This window comes from Malaclemys terrapin, chromosome 3 (assembly GCF_027887155.1).
Source record: "Malaclemys terrapin pileata isolate rMalTer1 chromosome 3, rMalTer1.hap1, whole genome shotgun sequence".
In the NCBI taxonomy this organism is placed as follows: Eukaryota; Metazoa; Chordata; order Testudines; family Emydidae; genus Malaclemys; species Malaclemys terrapin.
In genome coordinates, this window is record NC_071507.1 from 60,356,170 (window position 1) to 60,381,631 (window position 25,462).

The window sequence follows — 25,462 nt, forward strand, 5'->3', positions numbered from 1 at the left end:
AGTTCTCGCGAGATGCGAATAGGACTATCAGGGGAAAGCCCCACTTCCGGAAGACGGAGTGGATGACATCCGAACGAACCAACCACTCGTGAGCCAGAAATGATCTGCTAAGGTGGTCCCCTAAGGTGTTCTGGACTCCCGGGAGAAAGGACGCTACCAGATGGATCAAATGGCCTCCTGACAGAGGAGGGACGACCGGGCTCCCCCTTGCTTGTTGATGTAAAACATGGCCATTGTGTTGTCTATGAGGACTGCAACACAACAGCCTTGAATGTGCTCTCGGAATGCCTGACATGCCAGGTGCACTGCTCTGAGTTCCCGTACATTTATGTGCAGGGATAACTCTCCTGCCGACCATAGCCCCTGTGTACGGAGGTTCCCGAGGTGGGCTCCCCATCCCAAGGATTATGCATCCCTGACTAGGGAGGGCTGTTGGGCGTGAAATGGCACCCCTTCGCACACTGGTTTGGGGTCCAACCACCAGCCTAGAGAGGCTAATATCCCTGGCGGAATGGTAATCACCGTGTTCAAGCTGTCCTGACCTGGTCAGTAAACTGTTGATAGCCAGGCTTGGAGTGGACGTAGTCGTAGCCTGGCATGCCTGGTCACATATGTGCAAGAGGCCATGTGCCCCAAGAGGCATAGTCATGTTTTCACGGTGGAGGTCGGGAAGCTTTGCAGGCTGTGGACGATGTTCGCCAGGGATTGGAAGCGTGCCTCCAGCAGAAATGCCTGGGCTAGGCTTGAGTCTAAGACTGCTCCTATGAATTCTATCCTCTGGGTTGGTACCAGAGTGGATTTCGTGACATTGAGCAGGAGGCCTAATTGATTGAACATGTTCATGGTGATCTGAACATGAGACTGCACTTGATCCCTGGAGCGACCCCGAATGAGCCAGTCATCGAGATACGGGAACACTTGGATCCGTTGTCGACAAAGGGAAGCAGCCACAACAGCCAGGCACTTGGTAAAGACCCTGGGGGTTGTAGAGAGGCTGAAAGGGAAGATGGTGAATTGAAAGTCCGTTGATTGACCACAAAGTGAAGGAAGCATCTGTGCGCTGGATGGATCGCAATGTGGAAGTACATGTCCTTCATGTCGAGGGCGGCGTATCAGTTTCCAGGATCTAGGGAAGGAATAATGGTCCCTAGTGAGACCATGCAGAACTTCATCTTTCCCAGGAATTTGATGAGTCCGCGTAGGTCCAGGATGGGCCGGAGCCCGCCCTTGGCCTTGGGAGTAAAATCCCCTGCCCCTGGAGTCTCTTGGAACCTCCTCTATCGCCCCCAGATGTAGGAGTGATTGGACCTCCTGTAAAAGGAGGTGCTTGTGAGAGGAGTCCCTGAAGAGGAACGGGAAAGGGGGGTGGGGGGAGGAAAGCAAATTGGAGGGAGTATCCCCTTTCCACCGTGCGCAAGTCCCAACGGTCTGATGTTATGCGAGACCACGCACGGAGGAAGTGGGAGAGATGGCTTTCGAAAGGAGGGGAAGGATCCTGAGTGGAGACTGGTGCGCCGTCCTCGGGCGCACCTTCAAAAGTTCTGCTTAGGCCCTACTGATGGTTTGGGGGGGCTTTGGCCTTGACTGGCTTGGTGCCCAGTCTGCTTTCTTATACCACCTCGGCCCATCTTCTAAAGAAGTCCTGTCTTGGCCGAGGGGGCAGGTAGGGTCTCTGAGGCTGCGGTCTGAAGGGCCTTCTCTGTGTTACCGGCGTATGCATGCCCAGTGAACGCATGATGGCAAGGTTGTCCTTCAGACTCTGCAGTCTTGAGTCTGTCTTTTCAGAGAATAGGCCCTGGCCCTCGAAGGGTAGGTCCTGGAGGGTCTGTTGTAACTCTGGTGGTAAGCCATGAGATGCGGTGCATGGCTATGCCCGAGGCTAGGGTCCTAGCTGCCGAGTCCGCCACATCCAGAGAGGCCTGTAGGGAGGTTCTGGCCACCTTCTTGCCCTCCTCTACTAGAGCCCCAAACTCCTCTCTGTACTCCTGTGGGACCAACTCTTTGAATTTAGACATAGAGAGCCACGAATTATAGTCATATCGGCTCAGGAGTGCCTGCTGTTTAGCCACCCTGAGCTGCAAGCCTCTGGCCGAGTACACCTTACGCCCAAACAAGTCTAGGCGTCTAGCGTCCTTAGATTTAGGCGCAGGGGCCTGCTGACCGTGCCGTTCCTTCTCGTTGACCGAAGCCATGACAAGGGAGCACGGCTGGGGGTGAGTGTACAGGTACCCATATTCATTTGAGGGAACAAAGTATTTTCTTTCCACCCCTTTGGCCATAGGTGGAATAGAGGCTGGCAATTGCCAGATTGTCTTGGCATTGGCCTGTATTGTCCGTATGACAGGGAGGGCCACTCTGGACTGTGTCTCCGCCAACAGAATGTCTACCACCAGGTCCTTTACCTCCACCACCTCCTCAACCTGGTGGTTCATATTGAGTGCTACCCTGCGGAGCAGCTCCTGGTGGGCACAGAGGTCCATAGGAGGAGGGCCCGAAACCATGGTTCCCGCGACTGCCTCATCAGGCGAGGACGAAGAAGATACCCTAAGGGATCCAGCGTGAGGTCCTCTTGTGGGGGATCTTGTTGTTCCCGGTCCGTCACGCTAGTGGTGTGGGCCTGTAATGGAAGTGGAGCCGTTGCCTCAGAACCCCTGGGGTGGGGGTGGGAGGAAGATACCATGGCTCTGAAGGGGTGGAACGGGAGGCCCCCGAAGGAACCCCTTGGGCCTGATGGTATGCCCAGGGGATCCAAAAGGACCACTGTGGGAGTTCCTGCCCTGGGTCCTGGCCTTCTTTCGGCCACTGGCCTGCATCGCCCTCAGCCTGGTCCTGGGCGTGATAGCCACCTTGTGAGCGAGACGACGCAGAGGCTGAGCAAGACGGCCAAGGCAGTGCCGTACTTGATGGTGCCGAGTGTCCTGGTGCCGTATGGTGCCGTGGTGCCGGGGACCGGTGGCGTGATGCAGGGCGGTACCGAGACAGTGAACGGTGCCTGCGCTCGTATCGGTACCAGGAACCTGATCTGGATCTCGACGGCAACCTTCGGCGAGATCAGCCCTGGGATTGGCTCCGGGACAAGCGCCACTCTGACCGGTACAGGGAGTGGTGCCGAGAGTCCAATCGGTACCAGCTGTAATGCGAATTGGACCTCCGCAAGCTGGAGCGGCGCCGCGAGTACGACTGGTGCCGAGAGCGAGATGGGTGCCAGGACTGCGAGCAATGCCATGAAGGGTGCCAGGACCATGATTGGGACCAGGACCGGTGCTGTCCTGCTTCTCCTGACAACGGCAGTCGCATCAGGGACAGTTTCCCCTTTGACAGCACCGTCCGCACCATAGGTGCTGCTGGCTGCAGAGGAGTCGACTCTGTGAGCGTGATCAAGTCCCGTTGAAAAGGTCTCCGATGTGGAGGGCAGTCTCAGCTCGACCATGGTGTGCACCGGGGAGCTTACATGCACCAGACTTGATGGCCCTGGTGGCGCCGGAGTAGACGGTGCAGGAGCCGTTACTTGTCCTATGTGCTTCGGCAATGGATGCGGCTCCAACTGCAGTGCGGGCAGCGTTGGTGGCTGTCGAACCGACAAACAAGAAGTGGCCTGGACCTGCTTGGGCTGCTTCTTCTTCTGACTCGGCGATAGGGACCAGTGCCGTGGTGGTGGGGGCGCCAGGGAGGTCTGACGTGAGTCTTTAGTAGAGTCCGAACTAGGTGCCGGACCAGTCGGTGCTGCCGGGGCACTCCGCACCGAAGACGACAGGGCTAAGTGCTGCCTCCATAAGGAGCTGTTTCAGTCTAGAGTCCCACTCCTTTCTGGTCCTTGGCTTGAACACTTTGCAAATGCGGCACTTATCCACTTGGTGGGATTCCCCCAGACACCTTAGGCAGGAATCATGGGGGTCTCCTGTAGGCATCGGCTTCAGGCAAGCCGAGCAGGATTTGAAACCCGGGGACCCACCAGGACAGGGGAGAGGGGAGAAGGCCCCGCTCCCCCTCAGTGAGTAATCTAAATCTAACTACACTAAGTAACTACTAACAACTATTAACAACTATTAATCACTAATCAGAACTATTAACAGGTACTAATGCTAGGGAAGGTGGAGATCAGCTAAGCTGTGCTCCACAGTTCCAACGACCATCACGGGCGGTAAGAAGGAACTGAGGGGGCGTTGGGTCGGCAGGAGCATATATCCGGTGCCATAAGGATGCCACTCCAGGGGGCGCCATAGCCGACCCACTGAGTGTTGCTAGGGTAAAAATCTTCCGACGATCGTGCACGCAGCGCGCACACAGCTAATTGGAATCGATATGAGCAAGCACTCGAAAAAGAACTTCTAGTGCACTACAACAGTGTCCACACAGGTTTTTACTGCACTGCAAGCTAATGCAATGTACATTCACACCCTGGTTTGCTGTGCAGTAACATCCTGTGTAGACAAGCTATAAGACAGAGTAGGTATCTATCAGAAATACTTAAAATTATAGAATGAATAACATCATGGATTGGAAGGAAGATAACTAACAAGCAATGTAAATATTGAGAACATATTACTATTGCACTCCCTAAAAGAATGATATTCAGCACCGCAGTATTTATTTAAAGTATTAATTACTTTCTCCATCTCTATGAGAAAGTTTCAGGGACAACTAATGGTAAGGCAGGTTTAATAAAACAGTTTTATAGAATAAAATCCCCAAAGTTATATTTCCTTTTTATGATGAGAATGAATAATTATGTTCATACCCAGTTTAAGTTTCCTCGCCAAGGCATCAATCTGAATAGTTGGGTCAGACCCCATAGACAAGAAACAGATAAGGGGTGTTCGTGTATCGCTTTCTTCCCAAGTCTTCTCTAAATTTAAAATGACTGGTTCTGTATATTTCTCTTCCAGAGAATCAGCAATATACTTTCTGGCTTGGGAAAGGGTGCGATCTGGGCACCAAGACCTGGAAATACAGATATGTAGTGAGTTACAAATTCAGTATCTTTTTCTTTTCTTTTATTTCATTTCATTTCAAGGCTATGGAGGGAAATTTGAGACTGTGAGGTTATATACAAGACAAAACATGTTAAGGAAATATTGACAATAAAATAACTTAAAATATTCTATTCCAAAACATTTTTAACTATTTGTTTTTAATAGACCTTAAAAATGGGTTAAGTTTGCAAACCCAGCCACAGAGGAGTCATTAGTAAAAAAAAATTTTAAACCCCCCCACAATTAAACTTGCGTTTACAATTTCCTCAATGTCCAAGTGGAACAAGAAAATATGATACACTAGAGCACTGCTCTGTTCATAGTAAACAGACTAGATACACTGAAGCCATGTTACTACACGCTCTATCAGTTGGATTGGTTCAGTTATGAAATTAAAGCTGTGTCAAGAACTGGCTAATAATGAGAAATGTAACTTACTTGTGTAGAGACTCATACTACATAATATATAATACCACCCAATCAGGGCCAGCTCCAGGGTTTTGGCTGCCCCAAGCAGCCAAAAAAAAAAAAAAAGCCACGATTGTGATCTTTGGCGGCAATTCAGAGGAAGATCCTTCGCTCCGAGCCAGAGTGAGGGACCATCCGCCAAATTGCCGCCGAATAGCTGGACGTGCCGCCCCTCTCCGGAGTGGCCGCCCCAAGCACCTGCTTGCCAGGCTGGTGCCTGGAGCCGGCCCTGCACCCAATGTATAAATTTTTATACAGGGCACAGCTGGCAGTACTGCTTACACTTATAGTTGTCCAACACTTTCCATTGTAAGACCCTGTTTTCAGTTGCTCATAACTTTGCACATTTTAACTGTTTGGACTGAAATTTTCCATTCTGGGTACCGGCCTCAGGCTGTTTTTTTTTTGAAAGTTTCAGCAAAAACAGTTCAGCCATGTTCAAGAACACAATTAGGGGAAAATAAGTTGTTTTGCTCATATTAAAACAAATCTTAAAATTGTTTGAGAAACTGAAGTGCCTTCATGCTTTGACATTTAGTAGAGCAACTTCCATTTGTGCCAAAGGGGTGCTTTTTACTGTTCTCACAAAAAAAGCATCCTAATCTGGCCAAGTTACAGTAAATCTCAGAGTTATGAACACCAGAGTTACAAATTGACTGGTCAATCACACACCTCATTTGGAACCGGAAGTACGCAGTCAGGCAGCAGCAGAGACAAAAAACGAAAAAAGCACATACAGTACAGTACTGTGTTAAATGTAAACTACTAAAAAATAAAGGGAATGTTTAAAAAAAAGATTTGACAAGGTAAGGAAACTGTTTCTGTGCTTGTTTCATTTAAATTAAGGTGGTTAAAAGCAGCATTTTTCTTCTGCATAGTAATGTTTCAAAGCTGTATTAAGTCAATGTTCAGTTGTAAACTTTTGAAAGAACAACCATAATGTTTTGTTCAGAGTTACGAACATTTCAGAGTTACAAACAACTTCCATTCCCAATGTGTTCATAACTCTGAGGGTCTACTGTATAAGCCTTTGAAAAAAAGTTTGCTTATGCTCAATAGGGACTTGTTAGAGTTTGTTGCCTGTGCAACTTTAATTTGGCCTCTTGTGCACATGCATTATGATATAGTCTTCAATTAGATGATCACATACTATTTTTCCACAGCACCCCTGCCTCCTTCACCACACAGGATGGACTTTCTCTGGGGGTGAATAGAGGTCGTGTAATTAATGACGTTGTTTATAAGATCCCTGCCCCATCTGCTGCAAAAGTTGGAAGGCATGTATTGAATGAGGAAGTGGATTATATGTAGAGAAAGGATGAATTCATTGTTAAAGCACCTGAAATACTGCCCCGGATAAATGGATACTATCCCTCCCTTAGCCACGGAACTCTGATGTACTACAAGACAAGTCACTTAATCCAAACTTTTCACAGGTGGTCAGTAAATGTAAGTTCATTTTCTGGGTGCCCAACTTGAGCACAAGTGCTGAATACTCCCAGCTATAACTGATGCCAATGGGAGTGGTGCTTTGAATAAATAAAGTAGTATATAAAACTTAACAGAATTGGTCACTGAATCCTTCTTTTACTACCACTGTACCTTTCATTTTTTGAGTTGAGTTGCAGTCTTTCCTTTTTAATAGGACGCATACAAATTAATTATTTTAGAAAAACCAGATTTAAAAAAATTAAATCAGTTTTTTAATTTAAATTAAATATGGTTTTATTTTTAAAAACTAAACATACTTAAAATTAAATTTGAAATTGACAAACTATATTAAGGCCTAAACTTATTCTAATATATTAAAATAATTTAAATTAAAATAAAATACTATTAACCAGTACATATTTGCTGCCCAGTTTTAAAGGACCTGGAACCAGTTTGCTGAAGAGCTAAAACCAGCTTTTGTCAACAATAGCCTCTTCTGCAGGTGCAGAGAGTATTTTTTTTTTCATTCAATTTATTCAGCTAGTTCTGTTCAATAATTAGTTCATTCAAAGTTACAAAACCAATTTGGAGTTGAAAAAAAAAACTCAGGAAAGCTTATTTTCCTCTTTCAATCAATGAATCACACTAGGTGTGAGAGGTTGAGATCTACTGTTCTCCTAAAATCTTGAAGGACATGATGACCAGAAACAATTAATTAACAACAGATAATTCTTCCTTTGTTTAATAAATCAGTTAATTTTAAATGTAAAACATGTTTTGATAAATGTTTAGATAAAGTTTTTTCTTGTGAATCCAGCACTTTTAAAGTAGTTTTATAGACTAAAAACAATTAAAATGCTGTTTTTGTGCATTTTAATTTAATTTAATTTTCCATCCAAATAGCTCTTGAAACAGAATACAAATAAAATTTGGTAAATACGAAGTCCACCATTCACCATTCTCTACCATAATAAAAATGTAAAAATTAAGAATCTAAAATGTAAACATTAAGATCCTAATTGCTTAAATAGATGTGTACACATATATTGTATCCCCTTGGTTATCAAAAGAAGGACTAAAATTTAATGTAAATGCTGTGTTTATTTGCATATAACATGTTCTAATACCTACCAACTAATGAGATCAACCTTTCTTTAGAAAAATAACTAAGAAATACAAATATAAAACATGATTAAAATCGATTATTTATATCAAGATTTTCTGCTTGCTGATTTAAATCATGATTAAAATTGGTGATTTCCATTACTTTGATTTAAAGCAATCCACCCTATTTTTAGGGGAGGGGGGTGTTTTGTTTTGTTTTTACATTGGCAGTTTTGATTAATCAATGTAGTCACATAATGGGATATTTAATAACCCCATCTCTTTTTAAAAACAAAAAACCCTTCATTTTTGAAAATTAGTTATTTTGAAAACAAAAAATGAAAATAAAAATTATGATAATTTCCACACAAAAAATAAAAAAAAATCATTTTGAAAATATATAGAATGAAAATGATTTTAACATTTTCAATAATTTTTGGAGGGAGGTTTCTAGAGTTCTCTTCCTATTGCTGTTTAGCATGATGATCCTTCCTTAATATTTAAGGCAAAGTTGAAGAAAATAGTTTTCCAGAAAATACCTAACTACATACTAGATGATTCCAAACATAAAGGGTTTCCTTTTTCAGTGAGTGAATCTTAATAGTTAAATATTACTGCATATCATATATAGAAACTTTATACAGTGCAGATACTATTAATTACAGCACAATGATACACTTCGATATTTACTGCAATAAGTAACTTGTCTCAGTAATAAACAGTGCTCCAAAACCTATGATGATTCTCACCTGATAAGCAAAAGTTTGCGACAAGTATCTAGTGAGTCATTGTATCCATCAGGAATAACTTCTTCTTCAGGAGCATCTTTATCAAACCAACTTTTCCACCCCTTCTCATTGCGGGATATCTAAATTTATTACATGAATAAACACATAAATAAACTTTGCTCATAAGAAAATGTACACAGTCATTTTAGAAAGTTATGTTTTAATAATATCCTTCATACTATTATGCTAAGCAGAATATATGTCACATCATGGGGAGATTCTGTAGCATTTCTGGAGATATATGTTTTGTGATATTAAGATGTTGGTGACAGATCTGTTTGAGCATCCCCTGACTGACCATCCACCAAACTGCTGTGAGGGGAATACAAGCCTCTGGATCCCTGGATCACTAGATGTTTTAAACCTACAAGGCATGAATGGAATCCAGTCACTACCCCTTGCTTGGGGACCCTGGCCACATTCTTGGGGCACAGACCCTTTATCTATCACCCCAGGGTGAGAACTGAAATTTGCTGTCCAGCTGCCTAGCCCCTGGATGCAATGGTGATCCTTTGGAGTCTCCCATATTTAAACACACCCTCTCACAGAACTCCATCTCAAGGTGTGAATTTTCTTGTTTATTGTTTTACTGTCTCAGGAGACTTTTGTAGTAACTGTGAAGCAGATAACACATACACACTTTGCACAGGATTTTAACATAATTCTCTTTTACTTAATCATATAAAGCACAAAAGAATACAGAACATTTAGAAAACACTAAACATCTTAACTGCGGTGCCCTTCACTAGCTCATCCTTCCCTGGAGAGTCCTTGGGAGAGCATCTTGGCTCAGGAAGGAAGGCAGAGTCCCTGTGTTATGTAGGCCCCTATATGCTGCAATGCTTCTCTCTCCTCTTGAATTAGAGACAAAAGGGCCAAAACCTCCAATGCTCCCTGTTCGTGTGTATCTCCCTAGTTTATGTGCCTCCTTCCAACACCTTTTTTTTTTTTTTTTTTTTTTGTAATGGAGATATCCCATCTCCTAGAACTGGAAGGGACCTTGAAAGGTCATTGAGTCCAGCCCCCTGCCTTCACTAGCAGGACCAAGTACTGATTTTGCCCCAGATCCCCAAGTGGCCCCCTCAAGGATTGAACTCACAACTCTGGGTTTAGCAGGCCAATGCTCAAACCACTGAGCTATCCGTCCCCAGTTAAGAGTCATAACTGCTCATGATAATTTCATAATGTCAACCAGAATTCATAAATTGTATAGACAGATTCCCAAATCGTATACTGTAATATTCATGGATTGCAGGGCTAGAAAGAACCACTGTGATAATCTAATATTAAGATATTACAATAAAATTTTGTGATATTAAGGTATAGTCTCCAAATAATTTGCCTTAGAATAGATTACTACCCAAACAGAGAATTATAGTCTATGTAGGAAGCTAGTAAGTTCATCTGTTTGGCAGGATGATTCTACAGGCATGCAGGAAGAAGAGTTTTATAATTGATACGTCTCTCTTAATAATAAAGTACTAAGAGATAATAGCTAAAATGGTCACATGTGCCACTTTGGGCCAAATGGTCAAAGATGCCCAAGTCAAAAATAACAGCTGATGCTAACCTACAGCCATCATATTATGCAGCTTTTGAAATGCCAACTGAGAATAAGTCTGACCAATTGAGAATAAGTCTGACCAGCAGAGTGATCACACCTCTCCTAGAATATCTGTCAAGAGATATGAAAGCTATAGTGAGACCACAATGATGGTCTCTATATAAAAACCTAAAAAACAGAGGCAGAATTGGGACCTGAATGAAGTGATTGAAGGTATGTCTATACTGCATGCTTCTTTTGGCACTGTGTTGTGTACATTTGCGCATAGCCCCCCTCACATGGGTATAAATAGCAGTGTAGCCAGTGAGGCACGGCTTAGGCAAATAGAGTAAAGACACGCCTGAAGGGTGTGGGAATGTACACAAGTGCATACCCTACAGGGCTCTCTACTCAGCTAAGCCATGCCTCCCTGTCTACATTGCTATTTTTAGCAGTAAAGTGTCCTGCTCCTTCCTTGCTGCTGGAGTCTTTCCCAATGCAGGAAAAGACTCAGGCAGTGAGAGGCAGTGGGGAAAAGCTCCGTCAACTGCCCACTGCGAGAGCCCTGTCCCACCACAGGGAAAGACAGCAGTAGCGGGGAAAAGGTCTGGTAAGGGTGGGGGGAAATCCCCGCTGCATCCCAGCTCCCAGAGTCTTTTCTCAATGTAGTGAAAGGCTCCAGCAGCAGGGATCTGATGAAGTCTTTCCCCCTGCTGGAGTCTTTCATGGACATGTGCACACAGCTTGCTTTTCACTGCATCATGTAACTACATATATACTGATACTGGTGTGTAGTGTAGACGTAGCATGAGAAGTAAAGTCTTCTACAGCAAAGATTCTTAGATCAATGCAGGGGAAAGAAGAGGCATGCTAAGACTTGTATATATACTGTATATTAAGAAAGGTCTGGTTGGCTCACTAGGCCTTGGACAGTCTCAAACTTCAGAAGTACTATATCTCCATGAGGCTGGGGGAGCACAGCTTGCTCACTCACAACTCATACAGACAGGAGGAGTGAGGAGCAAATGTGCATAACTCTTCTCCTTATAGGGATCCCTCCCAATCCAGCATTGCCTGGAACTAGAAGTTTAACAACAGCTCACAAATAGCTGTATGTGGAATCTTAGCCTAACTACCAAGTAAACCAGAGAAATGCAGATCTTATAACCAAATAATTGAACTCTGAATTAATCTCTCTCTGTTTGTAATATTAAATATTTGTTTCTGAGCCACATCTAGAAGTAGCAGTAGTGGGGAAAGGATCCCTGCATCCCCTCATCTTGAACTATAGGGCTGGACATCCCCACTAATGGCACCAGACACTATCCTGCCTCAGCATGACATTCTGGGCATGAAGCAAGCCTTCTAGGCACAGCAGGTACTTTCCCAGAAACAAATGTTAGCAGTAGCACCAGGACAGGGAAAGGTCCCCATCTCCACCTCAGATCTTCACAGCCTGAAGACATCAGCGAAGATAGCAGACTGTTTTCTAAAATTTGAATTCTCTACAACATTTTCTGTTTGCCCTAACAACCTTCCACATCTCCCTATAGTCCCTTCACTGCTAGATTCATACTTCTTGCCTCCATGATCCCCTTCCTTCCTCCTCCTCTCTTCTTCTTTCCTCTGACATTCATCCCTTATGTCCCTCCTTCCATTACTTTCTTTACCCCTAATCCCTTGTTCCTATACCCTCTCACTCCATCTTTACACCGCATATACAAAAATATTAAAAATAAATAAAAATAAATGAATATTTTTTGAAAAAGGAAAGACATAGAATCAATGTGCCCATCACCATTCATATCACTTTGCTTCTATGTTGGGCCCCCTTTTCCCAGCCCTCTTCTATTTTTGTCTTTTTAGAAGATAAGTTCTTCAGGGTAGTGATCATGTCTTAGGGGGTCTATACAGCATCTACGACAATGGGACCCCAATCCTGATTGGGACCTTTGGATATTAATACAAGAAAGATAAATAAGTGTAACGACAACAACAACACCTGATTCATAATTTCTGCAAATTGTGGAAGTTTGCTCAGTTCCACCAGATTCAGCCATGTCATGTCAAGAATCCACCGGAATGGTTTGGGAGGGCAAGCTTTTAGATCCAGCGCTGCACCTCCTGGAACAAAATATTGTTGTGATGAAATACACATGAATCATGCTTGATATTTCTGTTCCATTGTGCTGAAATACTATAGGAATGCCAGTAAACAATACAAGCTATGCTTTAGAACTCAGAGAATTATTATGGCAGTGGAGGAGGAAAAAAGGGATAGAGAATTTTTCTGCTCACATCTTCATCTTCTCTGAGGCCTGGTCTACACTAGGAGGTTATGTCGAATTTAGCAGCGTTAACTCAAATTAACCCTGCACCCGTCCACACAACGAAGCTATTTATTTCGACATAGAGGTCTCTTTAAATCGATTTCTGTACTCCTCCCCGATGAGGGGAGTAGCGCTAAATTCGACATGGCCATGTCGAATTAGGGTAGGTGTGGATGTAATTTGACGCTAATAGCTCCAGGAACTATCCCACAGTGCACCACTCTGTTGACGCTCTGGACAGCAGTCCGAGCTCGGATGCTCTGACCAGCCACACAGGAAAAGCCTCGGGAAAAATTGAATTCCTTTTCCTGTCTGGCCAGTTTGAATCTCATTTCCTGTTTGGACATCGTGGCGAGCTCAGCAGCACTGGCAACGATGCAGAGCTCTCCAGCAGAGGTGACCATGCAATCGCAGAATAGAAAGAGGGCCCCAGCATGGACTAATTGGGAAGTCTTGGATCTGATCGCTGTGTGGGGCGATAAGTCCGTGCTTTCGGAGCTGCGATCGGAAAAACGGAATGCGAAGATCTACGAGAAGATCTCCAAAGCCATGATGGAGAGAGGATACAGCCAGGATGCAATGCACTGCCACGTGAAAATCAAGGAGCTGAGACAAGGGTACCAGAAGACCAAAGAGTCAAACGGACTCTCCGAATCCCAGCCCCAGACATGCTGTTTCTATGAAGCACTGCATTCCATTCTAGGTGTGGCCGCCACCACTACCCCACCACTGTCCGTGGACTCTGATGATGGGGTATTGTCCACGGCCGCTTCCTCTGAGATGTTCGCAGACGGGGAAGATGAGGAAGGAGATGAGGAGGACGAGGCAGTCACCAGCGCTTTCAACGCTGATTTCCCCAACAGCCAGGATCTCTTCATCACTCTCACGGAGATCCCCTACCAACCCTCCCAAGGCGGTAACCCAGACTGTGAGTCAGGGGAAACATCAGTAGGTAAGTGTTTTAAACATTTATTTTGAGCAGAATAGGAATGGTATCTTAACAATAGGTTTTTCATGATTAGTATGTCCTAGGCGCTTTAGTTTCTAGTCCTTGCCAGTGCAGCTACTGGAAAAGTTTGTCAACATGTCTGGTTTTTCATGATTAGTTTGCCCTAGGCGCTTTAGTTTTTAGTCCTTGCCAGTGCAGCTACAGTAAAATTCGGTCAATATGTCCGGGGATAGAGCAGAAATCCTCCTGGGACATCTCCACGAAGGTCTCCTGGAGGTATTGTGAAAGCCTTTGCATCAGGTTCCTGGGGACAGCGTCCTTATTGTGTCCTTCATGGTAGGAAACTTTACCGCGCCAGGCTAGCAGCAAGTACTCCGGGATCATTGCCTCGCAAAGCATGGTGGCATACGGCTCTGGTGCTTGCTAGCATTCACGCAGCATGCGGTCTTTCTCGGTCTCCGAAATCCTCATCAGAGTGATATCACTCATGGTTACCTGCTTTGAATTAGGGGAATGTTAGTATTGGGACTGATTGCCTGTTCCTTTATATAACTGTAACCGGCCATTTACAGCCACGTGGTGGAAGCATGACAGGCAGCATGCAGGGATATTTCCCAGGGACAGCCGCGAGGGGGGTGGGACAGGGGCAGAGTTCATGCTGTCCGGATTGCCGGCAGCAGGAACTGGCCAATGCTAGGAGCATTGCTTGGAACGTGAAAGAAGGGCACTGCTATAAATTAAGCTTTAAGCAGCCAAAAGTCTACGGCTTACCATGTCCGCCTGCTAGCCGAATTCCGTTGTCCGGCCCCGCTTGTGTGATCTGTACAGCAAGACCCCAGGCACTCAATGGGAAGGCTGAAAATTCGACCTTGTACTGAGTGCGCATGTGATAGGTGCTGTGCATGGTCTTGTTCACAGAGAAAGACTATATTCATTGTTCGCAAAACTGTATCTTTCTGAGGAATTCACTCCCTTTTTCCCATCCCACAGCTACGAGTGTCTCCCGAGCTACCCCGGCATCCCCCTCCCAGAGGCTGGCGCAGATCAGGTGACAAAAGAAAAGGACACTGGACGAGATGTTCTCAGAACTTATGGGCTGCTCCCAAGCCAAGGCAGCACAGCAGACCCAGTGGAGGGAGAACATGTCGCAATACCAGTGATCACACAGCGAACGGGAGGACAGGTGGCGGCAGGAAGACCAGCAGGCGACTCAAACGCTGCTTGGACTAATGAGGGAGCAAACGGACACGCGCCGGTGTCTTGTAGATGTTCTGCAGGACCGGAGGCAGGAGGACAGAGCCCCACTGCACTCTATCTCTAACCGCCCTCCCCCCCACAAAGTCCCATCCCCCCCTCACCCAAAGTCCCAAGAAGGAGGGGTGGCAGGGACCGTGAAAACAGTCATGCCACCCCTGCAGACTGCTCAAGTAACAGAAGGCTCTCATTCCCAAAGATTTGATAAGTCCTTTCCTTCACTCCAAAAGCACTTCACCCAAGCCCCCGTCCCAGTTTCATCCCCTGTGTTGTTGTTAATAAAAAATACGTTTCTGTTAATTACTGTTTCCGTCATGTTCTTTTAGAAGACAGTGTGTTTGAAGTGGGGGAAGGGGGTTGGTAATTGGAGAGGACGGTCACCTTTACCAGGGTACAGACACGGAGGCAGGTTCAGCAGAAGGTCACACACACATTGCAGTCACTAGGCACCCTGGTCAGTATGGGAGGTGGTTTTCATGTTCTGTGTGGGGGGGCTATTTGAGTTTGTGGCGGGGGAGGGTGGTTACAGATCTTATGCAGCGGTCCTTAGCCTGGATGACACAGCCACGCAGCAGGGGATCTGTAACCGCCCTCCCCCGCCACAAAGTCACATAGCCCCCACACACAGAGTCCTGAAAAAGAGGGGTGGCAGGCTCCGTTGAAACAACCAGTCCACCACTGTGGACCGCTCTAGGAGCAGGAGCCTGTCATTCCTCGAGTTTAGAAGTGTCCGTTCCATCCCATCACTACACCCGCTCCCCACCACAGTCTGCATCCCAGTTTCAACACTTTACCACGAAAGCCTTAATAAAGAAAACGGTGTTAATGAACAAAGTTTCATTTATTTTATTTTTAAAGGTGTGTTGGAAGGGGGGGAAGAGGGTTGGTAACTGGAGAGGATAGTCAACATTAACTGGGTAAAGAAACGGGGGCAACTTCAACTTCTTTAAACAAACTTAATAGTCACAGGTTACCCTGCTCACTCTGGAACCTAGCTTTCAAAGCTTCCCGGATGCACAGCGCGTCCCGCTGGGCTCTTCTAATCGCCCGGCTGTCTGGCTGGGCGTAATCAGCAGCCAGGCGATTTGCCTCAACCTCCCACCCCACCATAAACGTCTCCCCCTTGCTCTCACAGAGATTGTGGAGCACACAGCAAGCTGCAATAACAATGGGGATATTGGTTTCGCTGAGATCAGAGCGAGTCAGTAAGCTTCTCCATCTCCCCTTCAGATGTCCAAAAGCACACTCCACCACCATTCTGCACTTGCTCAGCTGGTAGTTGAAGAGTTCTTTTTCACTGTCCAGGGCGCCTGTATAGGGCTTCATGAGCCAGGGCATTAGCAGGTAGGCTGGGTCCCCAAGGATGACTATAGGCATCTCCACATCCCCAACAATTATTTTGTGGTCCGGGAAGTAAATATCTTCCTGCAGCCGTCTAAACAGACCAGAGTTCCTGAAAACGCGAGCATCATGAACCTTGCCCGGCCATCCGATGTTGATGTTGGTAAAACGTCCCCTATGGTCCACCAGTGCTTGCAGCACCATTGAAAAGTAGCCCTTTCGGTTAATGTACTGGCTGGCCTGGTGGGCTGGTCCCAGGATAGGGATGTGAGTTCCATCTATAGCCCCACCGCAGTTTGGGAATCCCATCGCAGCGAAGCCATCTATGATCACCTGCACATTTCCCAAGGTCACTAACTTTGAGAGCAGTAGCTCAACGATTGCGTTGGCTATTTGCATCACAGCAACACCCACGGTAGATTTGCCCAATCCAAAGTGATTCGCGACTGACCAGTAGCTGTCTGGCGTTGCAAGCTTCCAGAGGGCTATGGCCACTCGCTTCTGGACAGTCAGGGCTCCTCGCATCCGGGTGTCCTTGCGCTTCAGGGCAGGGGACAGCAACTCACAAAGTTCCAGGAACGTTCCCTTACACATCCAAAAGTTTCGCAGCCACTGGGATTCATCCCAGACCTGCAGCACTATGTGGTCCCACCAGTCCGTGCTTGTTTCCCGGGCCCAGAATCGCCGTTCCACAGCATCAACATGACCCATGGCCACCATGATGTCCACGGCGCAGGGTCCCGTGCTTTGTGACAGGTCTGTGCCCCTCTCAGACTTCATGTCCTCACCGCGCTGCCATATCCTCCTCGCCCGATTTCTCAGCATCTGCCTCTGAAAAAGGTGGCTGATAAGGTGCGAGGTGTTGACAACGGCCATAACTGCAGCGATGATCGCAGCAGGCTCCATGCTTGCAGTGCTGTGGCGTCCGTGCTGTCAATCACCAGAATAGTGTGCGAACTGATTGCCCGCTGGCGCTTTCACGGAGGGAGGGCGGGAGTGACGGTTGAATGACGACAGTTACCCAAAACCACCCTCAACACATTTTTTTCCCCAGCAGGCATTGGGGGCTCGACCCAGAATTCCAATGGGCAGCAGGGACTGCGGGAACTGTGGGATAGCTGCCCACAGTGAACTGCTTCCAATGTCGATGCTTGCCCCGTTAGTGTGGACTCACAAAGTCAAATTACTGTCCTTAGTGTGGATATACACGTTCGACTTTGTAATATCGGTTCCACAAATTCGCTTTAAGTAAAATCGAACTACTCTCGTAGTGTAGACATACCCTAAGGCCTTGTCTACACTACGAGAGTAGTTCGATTTTACTTAAATCGAATTTTTGGAATCGATATTGCAAAGTCGAACGTGTGTGTCCACACTAAGGACAGTAATTCGACTTTGTGAGTCCACACTAACGGGGAAAGCGTCGACATTGGAAGCTGTGCACTGTGGGCAGCTATCCCACAGTTCCCGGAGTCCCCGCTGCCCATTGGAATTCTGGGTGGAGCCGCAAATGCCTTCTGGGTAAAAAAAATGTGTCCAGGGTGCTTTTGGGTAACTGTCGTCATCCGTCCATCACTCCCGCCCTCCCTCCCTGAAAGCGCCGGCGGGAAATCAGTTCGCGCACTTTTCTAGTCAGTGACAGCGCGGACGCCACAGCACTGCGAGCATGGAGCACACTGCGACCATCGCTGCAGTTGTGGCCGCTCTCAACGCCTCGCAGCTTATCATACACCTTTCCCTGAGGCAGATGCAGATAAGTCAGGCGAGGAGGCTACGTCACCGCGGTGATGGCCTGAAGTCTGAGAGTAGCACAGACCTCTCAGAAAGCAGGGGACCCAGCGCCGAGGACATCACGGTCGCAATGGGTCATGTTGATGCCGTGGAAAGGAGATTCTGGGCACGGGAAACAAGCACTGAGTGGTGGGACCGCATAGTGCTGCAGGTCTGGGATGAATCCCAGTGGCTGCGAAACTTTCGCATGCGGAAGGGAACTTTCCTGGAACTTTGTGAGTTGCTGTCCCCTGCCCTGAAGCGCAATGACACCCGGATGCGAGTAGCCCTGACTGTCCAGAAGCGAGTGGCCATAGCCCTCTGGAAGCTTGCAACGCCAGACAGCTACCGGTCAGTCGCGAACCAGTTTGGGGTGGGCAAATCTACTGTGGGGGTTGTTGTGATGCAAGTAGCCAAGGCAATCGTTGATGTACTGCTGCCAAAGGTAGTGACCCTGGGAAACGTGGAGGCGATCATAGATGGCTTTGCAGCGATGGGATTCCCAAACTGCGGTGGGGCCATAGATGGAACTCACATCCCTATCCTGGCACCGGACCACCAGGCCAGCCAGTACATTAACAGAAAGGGCTACTTTTCCATGGTGCTGCAAGCACTGGTGGACCACAGGGGACGTTTTACAAACATCTACGTCGGATGGCCGGGCAAGGTTCATGACGCTCGTGTTTTCAGGAACTCTGGTCTGTTTAGACGGCTGCAGCAAGGTATTTACTTCCCGGACCACAAAATAACTGTTGGGGATGTGGAGATGCCTATAGTCAGGTAAGTGGGGAACATGGAGACCGGGGAAATGAGTCGGAAACAAGAGGGAGTGTGGGCTATATTGGCAGAGAGAAAGGAGAGTCAGGAAAAAACTGGGAGGAAAGATCAAACCAGTATTTTAGATGCCTATATACAAATGCGAGAAGTATGGGGAATAAGCAGGAAGAACTGGAAGTACTAATAAATAAATACAACTATGACATTGTTGGCATCACTGAAACTTGGTGGGATAATACACATGATTGGAATGTTGGTGTGGATGGGTACAGCTTGCTCAGGAAGGATAGACAGGGGAAAAAGGGAGGAGGTGTTGCCTTATATATTAAAAATGTACACACTTGGACAGAGGTAGAGATGGACATAGGAGACGGAAGTGTTGAGAGTCTCTGGGTTAGGCTTAAAGGGGCAAAAAACAAGGGAGATGTCATGCTAGGCGTCTACTACAGGCCACCTAACCAGGTGGAAGAGGTGGATGAGGCTTTTTTCAAGCAACTAACAAAATCATCCAAAGCCCAAGACTTGGTGGTGATGGGGGACTTCAACTATCCGGATATATGTTGGGAAAATAACACAGCGGGGAACAGACTATCCAACAAATTCTTGGACTGCATTGGAGACAACTTTTTATTTCAGAAGGTTGAAAAAGCTACTAGGGGGGAAGCTGTTCTAGACTTGATTTTAACAAATAGGGAGGAACTCGTTGAGAATGTGAAAGTAGAAGGCAGCCTGGGTGAAAGTGATCATGAAATCATAGACTTTGCAATTCTAAGGAAGGGTAGAAGGGAGAACAGCAAAATAGAGACAATGGATTTCAGGAAGGCAGATTTTGGGAAGCTCAGAGAGCTGATAGGTAAGGTCCCATGGGAATCAAGACTGAGGGGAAAAACAACTGAGGAGAGTTGGCAGTTTTTCAAAGGGACACTATTAAGGGCCCAAAAGCAAGCTATTCCGCTGGTTAGGAAAGATAGAAAATGTGGCAAAAGACCACCTTGGCTTAACCACGAGATCTTGCACGATCTAAAAAATAAAAAGGAGTCATATAAAAAATGGAAACTAGGACAGATTACAAAGGATGAATATAGGCAAACAACACAGGAATGCAGGGGCAAGATTAGAAAGGCAAAGGCACAAAATGAGCTCAAACTAGCTACGGGAATAAAAGGAAACAAGAAGACTTTTTATCAATACATTAGAAGCAAGAGGAAGACCAAAGACAGGGTAGGCCCACTGCTTAGTGAAGAGGGAGAAACAGTAACAGGAAACTTGGAAATGGCAGAGATGCTTAATGACTTCTTTGTTTCGGTCTTCACCGAGAAGTCTGAAGGAATGCCTAACATAGTGAATGCTAATGGGAAGGGGGTAGGTTTAGCGGATAAAATAAAAAAAGAACAAGTTAAAAATCACTTAGAAAAGTTAGATGCCTGCAAGTCACCCGGGCCTGATGAAATGCATCCTAGAATACTCAAGGAGCTAATAGAGGAGGTATCTGAGCCTCTAGCTATTATCTTTGGAAAGTCATGGGAGACGGGAGAGATTCCAGAAGACTGGAAAAGGGCAAATATAGTGCCCATCTATAAAAAGGGAACTAAAAACAACCCAGGTAACTACAGACCAGTTAGTTTAACTTCTGTGCCAGGGAAGATAATGGAGCAAGTAATTAAGGAAATCATCTGCCAACACTTGGAAGGTGGTAAGGTGATAGGGAATAGCCAGCATGGATTTGTGAAGAACAAATCATGTCAAACCAATCTGATAGCTTTCTTTGATAGGATAACGAGCCTTGTGGATAAGGGTGAAGCGGTGGATGTGGTATACCTAGACTTTAGTAAGGCATTTGATACGGTCTCGCATGATATTCTTATCGATAAACTAGGCAAATACAAATTAGATGGGGCTACTATAAGGTGGGTGCATAACTGGCTGGATAATCGTACTCAGAGAGTTGTTATTAATGGTTCCCAATCCTGCTGGAAAGGCGTAACGAGTGGGGTACCGCAGGGGTCTGTTTTGGGACCGGCTCTGTTCAATATCTTCATCAACGACTTAGATATTGGCATAGAAAGTACGCTTATTAAGTTTGCGGATGATACCAAACTGGGAGGGATTGCAACTACTTTGGAGGACAGGGTCATAATTCAAAATGATCTGGACAAATTGGAGAAATGGTCTGAGTTAAACAGGATGAAGTTTAACAAAGACAAATGCAAAGTGCTCCACTTAGGAAGGAAAAATCAATTTCACACATACAGAATGGGAAAAGACTGTCTAGGAAGGAGTACGGCAGAAAGGGATCTAGGGGTTATAGTGGACCACAAGCTAAATATGAGTCAACAGTGTGATGCTGTTGCAAACAAAGCAAACATGATTCTGGGATGCATTAACAGGTGTGTTGTGAGCAAGACACGAGAAGTCATTCTTCCGCTCTACTCTGCTCTGGTTAGGCCTCAGCTGGAGTATTGTGTCCAGTTCTGGGCGCCGCATTTTAAAAAAGATGTGGAGAAACTGGAAAGGGTCCAAAGAAGAGCAACAAGAATGATTAAAGGTCTTGAGAACATGACCTATGAAGGAAGGCTGAAAGAATTGGGTTTGTTTAGTTTGGAAAAGAGAAGACTGAGAGGGGACATGATAGCAGTTTTCAGGTATATAAAAGGGTGTCATAAGGAGGAGGGAGAGAACTTGTTCACCTTAGCCTCTAAGGATAGAACCAGAAACAATGGGTTTAAACTGCAGCAAGGGAGGTCTAGATTGGACATTAGGAAAAAGTTCCTAACTGTCAGGGTGGTTAAACACTGGAACAAATTGCCTAGGGAGGTTGTGGAATCTCCGTCTCTGGAGATATTTAAGGGTAGGTTAGATAAATGTCTACTAGGGATGGTCTAGGCAGTATTTGGTCCTGCCATGCGGGCAGGGGACTGGACTCGATGACCTCTCGAGGTCCCTTCCAGTCCTAGAATCTATGAATCTATGAATAGTCATCCTCGGGGACCCAGCCTACCCGCTAATGCCCTGGCTCATGAAGCCCTATACTGGCGCCCTGGACAGTGAAAAAGAACTCTTCAACTACCGGCTGAGCAAGTGCAGAATGGTGGTGGAGTGTGCTTTTGGCCGTCTCAAGGGGAGATGGAGAAGCTTGCTGACTCGCTGTGATCTCAGCGAAACCAATATCCCCATTGTTATAGCAGCTTGCTGTGTGCTCCACAATCTCTGTGAGAGCAAGGGGGAGACCTTTATGGCGGGGTGGGAGGTTGAGGAAAATAGCCTGGCTTCTGATTACGCACAGCCAGACAGCCGGGCGATTAGAAGAGACCAGTGGGACGCGCTGTGCATCCGGGAGGCTTTGAAAGCTAAGTTCCTGAGTGAGCAGGGTAACCTGTGACTGTAAAGTTTGTGTACAGAGAAGCCGAACCTGCCCCCGTTTCTTTACCCAGTTAATGTTGACTATCCTCTCCAGTTACATACCCCCTTCTCCCCCCCTTCCAACACACGTTTCGAAATAAAATCAGTTCTACTTTGTTAATGAACACCGTTTTCTTTACTACTGTTTTCGCGGGAATTTTTTAAAACTGGGACGTGGATTGTGGTGCGGAGCGGGTGTAGTGTAGTGACGCAAAGAAAGCTTCTAAACTCAAGGATTGACAGGCTCCGCTGTGGTGGGCTGGTTCTTTCAACGGAGCCTGTCACCCCTCCTGATCGGGACTGTGTGTATGGGGGGGCTATGTGACTTTGTGGCAGGGGGAGGACGGTTACAGATCTCCTGCTGTGTGGCTCTGTGATCCTGCATAAGGACCGCCGCTTAAGATCTGTAACTGCCCTCCCCCGCCACAAAGTCACAGAGCAACCCACCCCCCACTACAGAACATGAAAACCACCTCCCAGACTGACCAGGGCAACTAGTCACTGCACTGTGTATGTGCCCTGCTGCTGTACCTGCCCCCGCCTATGTACCCTGCCAAAGGTGACTGTCCTGTCCAATTACCATCCCCCTTTCCCCCCCTCCTCCAAAAGAACATGATGGAAACATTAGTTAACAGAAACATATTTTTTATTATCAACTACACATGGAACTGGGAGGTGAAACTTGGACGGGGGCTTGTGTCAGGCGGGAAGGAAAGAACTTGTCAAATTTTGGGGAATGAGAGCCTTCTGCTACTAGAGCTCTCTGCAGGGGTGGAGTGAGAGTTGGCGTGGACTCTGCCGCCTCTCCTTCTGTGCACTTTGGGTGAGGGGGGTATGGGACTTGGTGGCGGGGGAGGGCGGTTAGAGATGGACTGCAGTGGGGCTCTGTCCTCCTGCAGAACATCCACAAGGCGCCGGAGCGTGTCCGTTTGCTCCCTCAGTAGTCCAAGCAGGGTTTGAGTCGCCTGCTGGTCTTCCTGCCGCCACCTCTCCTCCCGATCCATGTTTGCTTGCTGCATTTGGGACAAGTTCTCCCGCCACTGGGTCTGCTGTGCTGCCTGGGCTCGGGAGCAGGCCATAAGCTCTGAGAACATGTCCTCCCGTGTCCTCTTCTTCCTATGCCTAATCCTCGCTAGCCTCTGGGAGTGTGATGCCAGGCTAGGTTGTGAGACAGTCACAGATGGGGCTGTGGGAATGGGAAAAAGGGAGTGAATTCCTCAGAAAGATAAATGTAGTTGTGAACAAAGAACATAGTCTTTCTCTGTGAACAAGACCATGCACAGCACCTATCACATGCGCACTCAGCACAAGGTCGAATTCTCGGCCTTCGCATTCAGTGCCTGGGGTCTTGCACAGCACATTTGAGAACCGTGTCAGGACAACGGAATTTCTGTTGCAGGCAGACATGGTAAGCCGTAGACTCGTGGCAGCTTAAAACTTTAATATTAGCAATGGCCTCATTTCACATTGAAATCAATGTCGGTCCCTGCTGCCAGCAATCCGGCAAGCAGGAACTCTGCTCCTGTCCCACACCCTCGCGGCTGTCCCCGGGAACGATCCCTTTCGGCTGCCCCTCTCCCGCCTCCACCGCGTGGCTGCAAACCAGCGGTTACAGTTCTGTAAAGGAACGGTAAAGCAGTCCCAACACTAACATTCCCCTACCTCATTCAAAGCAGGTCACCATGAGCGACATCACCCTCATGAGGATCTCTGACAGCGAGAAAGAGAGAATGCTCCGGGAAAGCCTCCAAAGACCAGGGCCGTATGCCGCCCTGCTGTGCAGAGCAATGATTCCCGAGTACTTGCTTGTCTCGTGGCGCGGCAACGTGTCGTACTACGGAGGACCCAATAAGGCCGCTCTCCCCAGGAACCTAATGCAACGGATTTCCAATTACCTCCAGGAGAGCTTCCTTGAGATGTCACAGGAGGATTTCTGCTCCATCCCCGGACATATAGACCGCATTTTACTCTAGCTGCTGTAGCAGTGACTAAACAGTAGAGCGGCTTGGGCAGGACAATCATGCAAAACTGGACATTGCTAGATTTTTTTTTCAATAGTTGCACTGCCCATGACTGAACCGTTAAGCGCCTAGGGCAAACTAATCATGAGAAACCCATTTTTTTAATTGTTAATATTCCTGTTCTGTTAAAAATAAATGTTTAGATGTTTACAACACTTACTGGCTGATCCTTCCCCAGATTCTGTGTCCGGGGTAACGGCTGGGGACGGTTGGTAGGGGATCTCTGTAAGGGTGATGAAGAGATCCTGGCTGTCGGGGAAACCAGCGTTGTGAGTGCTGTCGACTGCCTCGTCCACCTCTTCTCCTTCCTCATCTTCCCCGTCCGCTAACATGTCCGAGGATCCGGCCGTGGACAATATCCCATCCTCAGAGTCCACGGTCACTGGTGGGGTAGTGGTGGCGGCCGCACCTAGGATGGAATGCAGTGCCTCGTAGAAACGGGATGTCTGGGGATGGGATCCGGAGCGTCCGTTTGCCTCTTTGGTCTTCTGGTAGCCTTGTCTCAGCTCCTTGATTTTCACGCGGCACTGCGTTGCATCCCGGCTGTATCCTCTCTCTGACATGTCTTTAGAGATCTTCTCGTAGATCTTTGCATTCCGTTTCTTGGAGCGCAGCTCGGAAAGCACGGACTCATCACCCCACACAGCGATGAGATCCAAGACTTCCCGATCAGTCCATGCTGGGGCCCTCTTTCTATTCTGAGATTGCACGGCCATCACTGCTGGAGAGCTCTGCATCATTGCCAGTGCTGCTGAGCTCGCCACAATGTCCAGACAGGAAATGAGATTCAAACTGGCCAGACAGGAAAAGGAATTCAAATTCAAATTTTCCCGGGGCTTTTCCTGTGTGGCTGTTCAGAGCATCCGAGCTCGTACTGCTGTCCAGAGCGTCAACAGAGTGGTGCACTGTGGGATAGCTCCCGGAGCTATTAGCGTCGATTTCCATCCACACCTAGCCTAATTCGACATGGCCATGTCGAATTTAGCGCTACTCCCCTCGTCGGGGAGGAGTACAGAAGTCGAATTAAAGAGACCTCTATATCGAACTAAATACCTTCGCGGTGTGGACGGGTGCAGGGTTAATTCGATGTAACAGCGCTAACTTCGACATAAACGCCTAGTGTAGACCAGGCCTAAGATTTCTACATGTTTTAAATGTGAGCAGCTATGTTCACTCCTCCAAGATGCTCACTTGCAGATTAAATTTCTATATCTCATTTTCTGAATGCAGGGACCCCTTTAATACATTCACCAGTTCAGTTTAAAAGTATATGTTGGTAACACAGTATGAAATTATTAAATTTGGAAGCTCTCA

The 25,462-nt window shown here is 46.9% G+C and overlaps 1 protein-coding gene across 1 annotated transcript in view; it reads right to left on the bottom strand.

Annotated features, from left to right (window-relative positions):
• Nucleotides 1-25,462, bottom strand: part of DNAH8 (dynein axonemal heavy chain 8) — a 581,193-nt gene that overhangs the window by 48,841 nt on the left and 506,890 nt on the right. The window contains exons 81-83 of the mRNA XM_054024546.1: nucleotides 12,310-12,431; nucleotides 8,726-8,844; nucleotides 4,739-4,941 (exon numbers count right to left, since the gene is read on the bottom strand). Of these exons, the coding sequence (XP_053880521.1) occupies nucleotides 4,739-4,941; nucleotides 8,726-8,844; nucleotides 12,310-12,431 (444 nt within the window). The remainder of the gene's footprint in view (nucleotides 1-4,738; nucleotides 4,942-8,725; nucleotides 8,845-12,309; nucleotides 12,432-25,462) is intronic.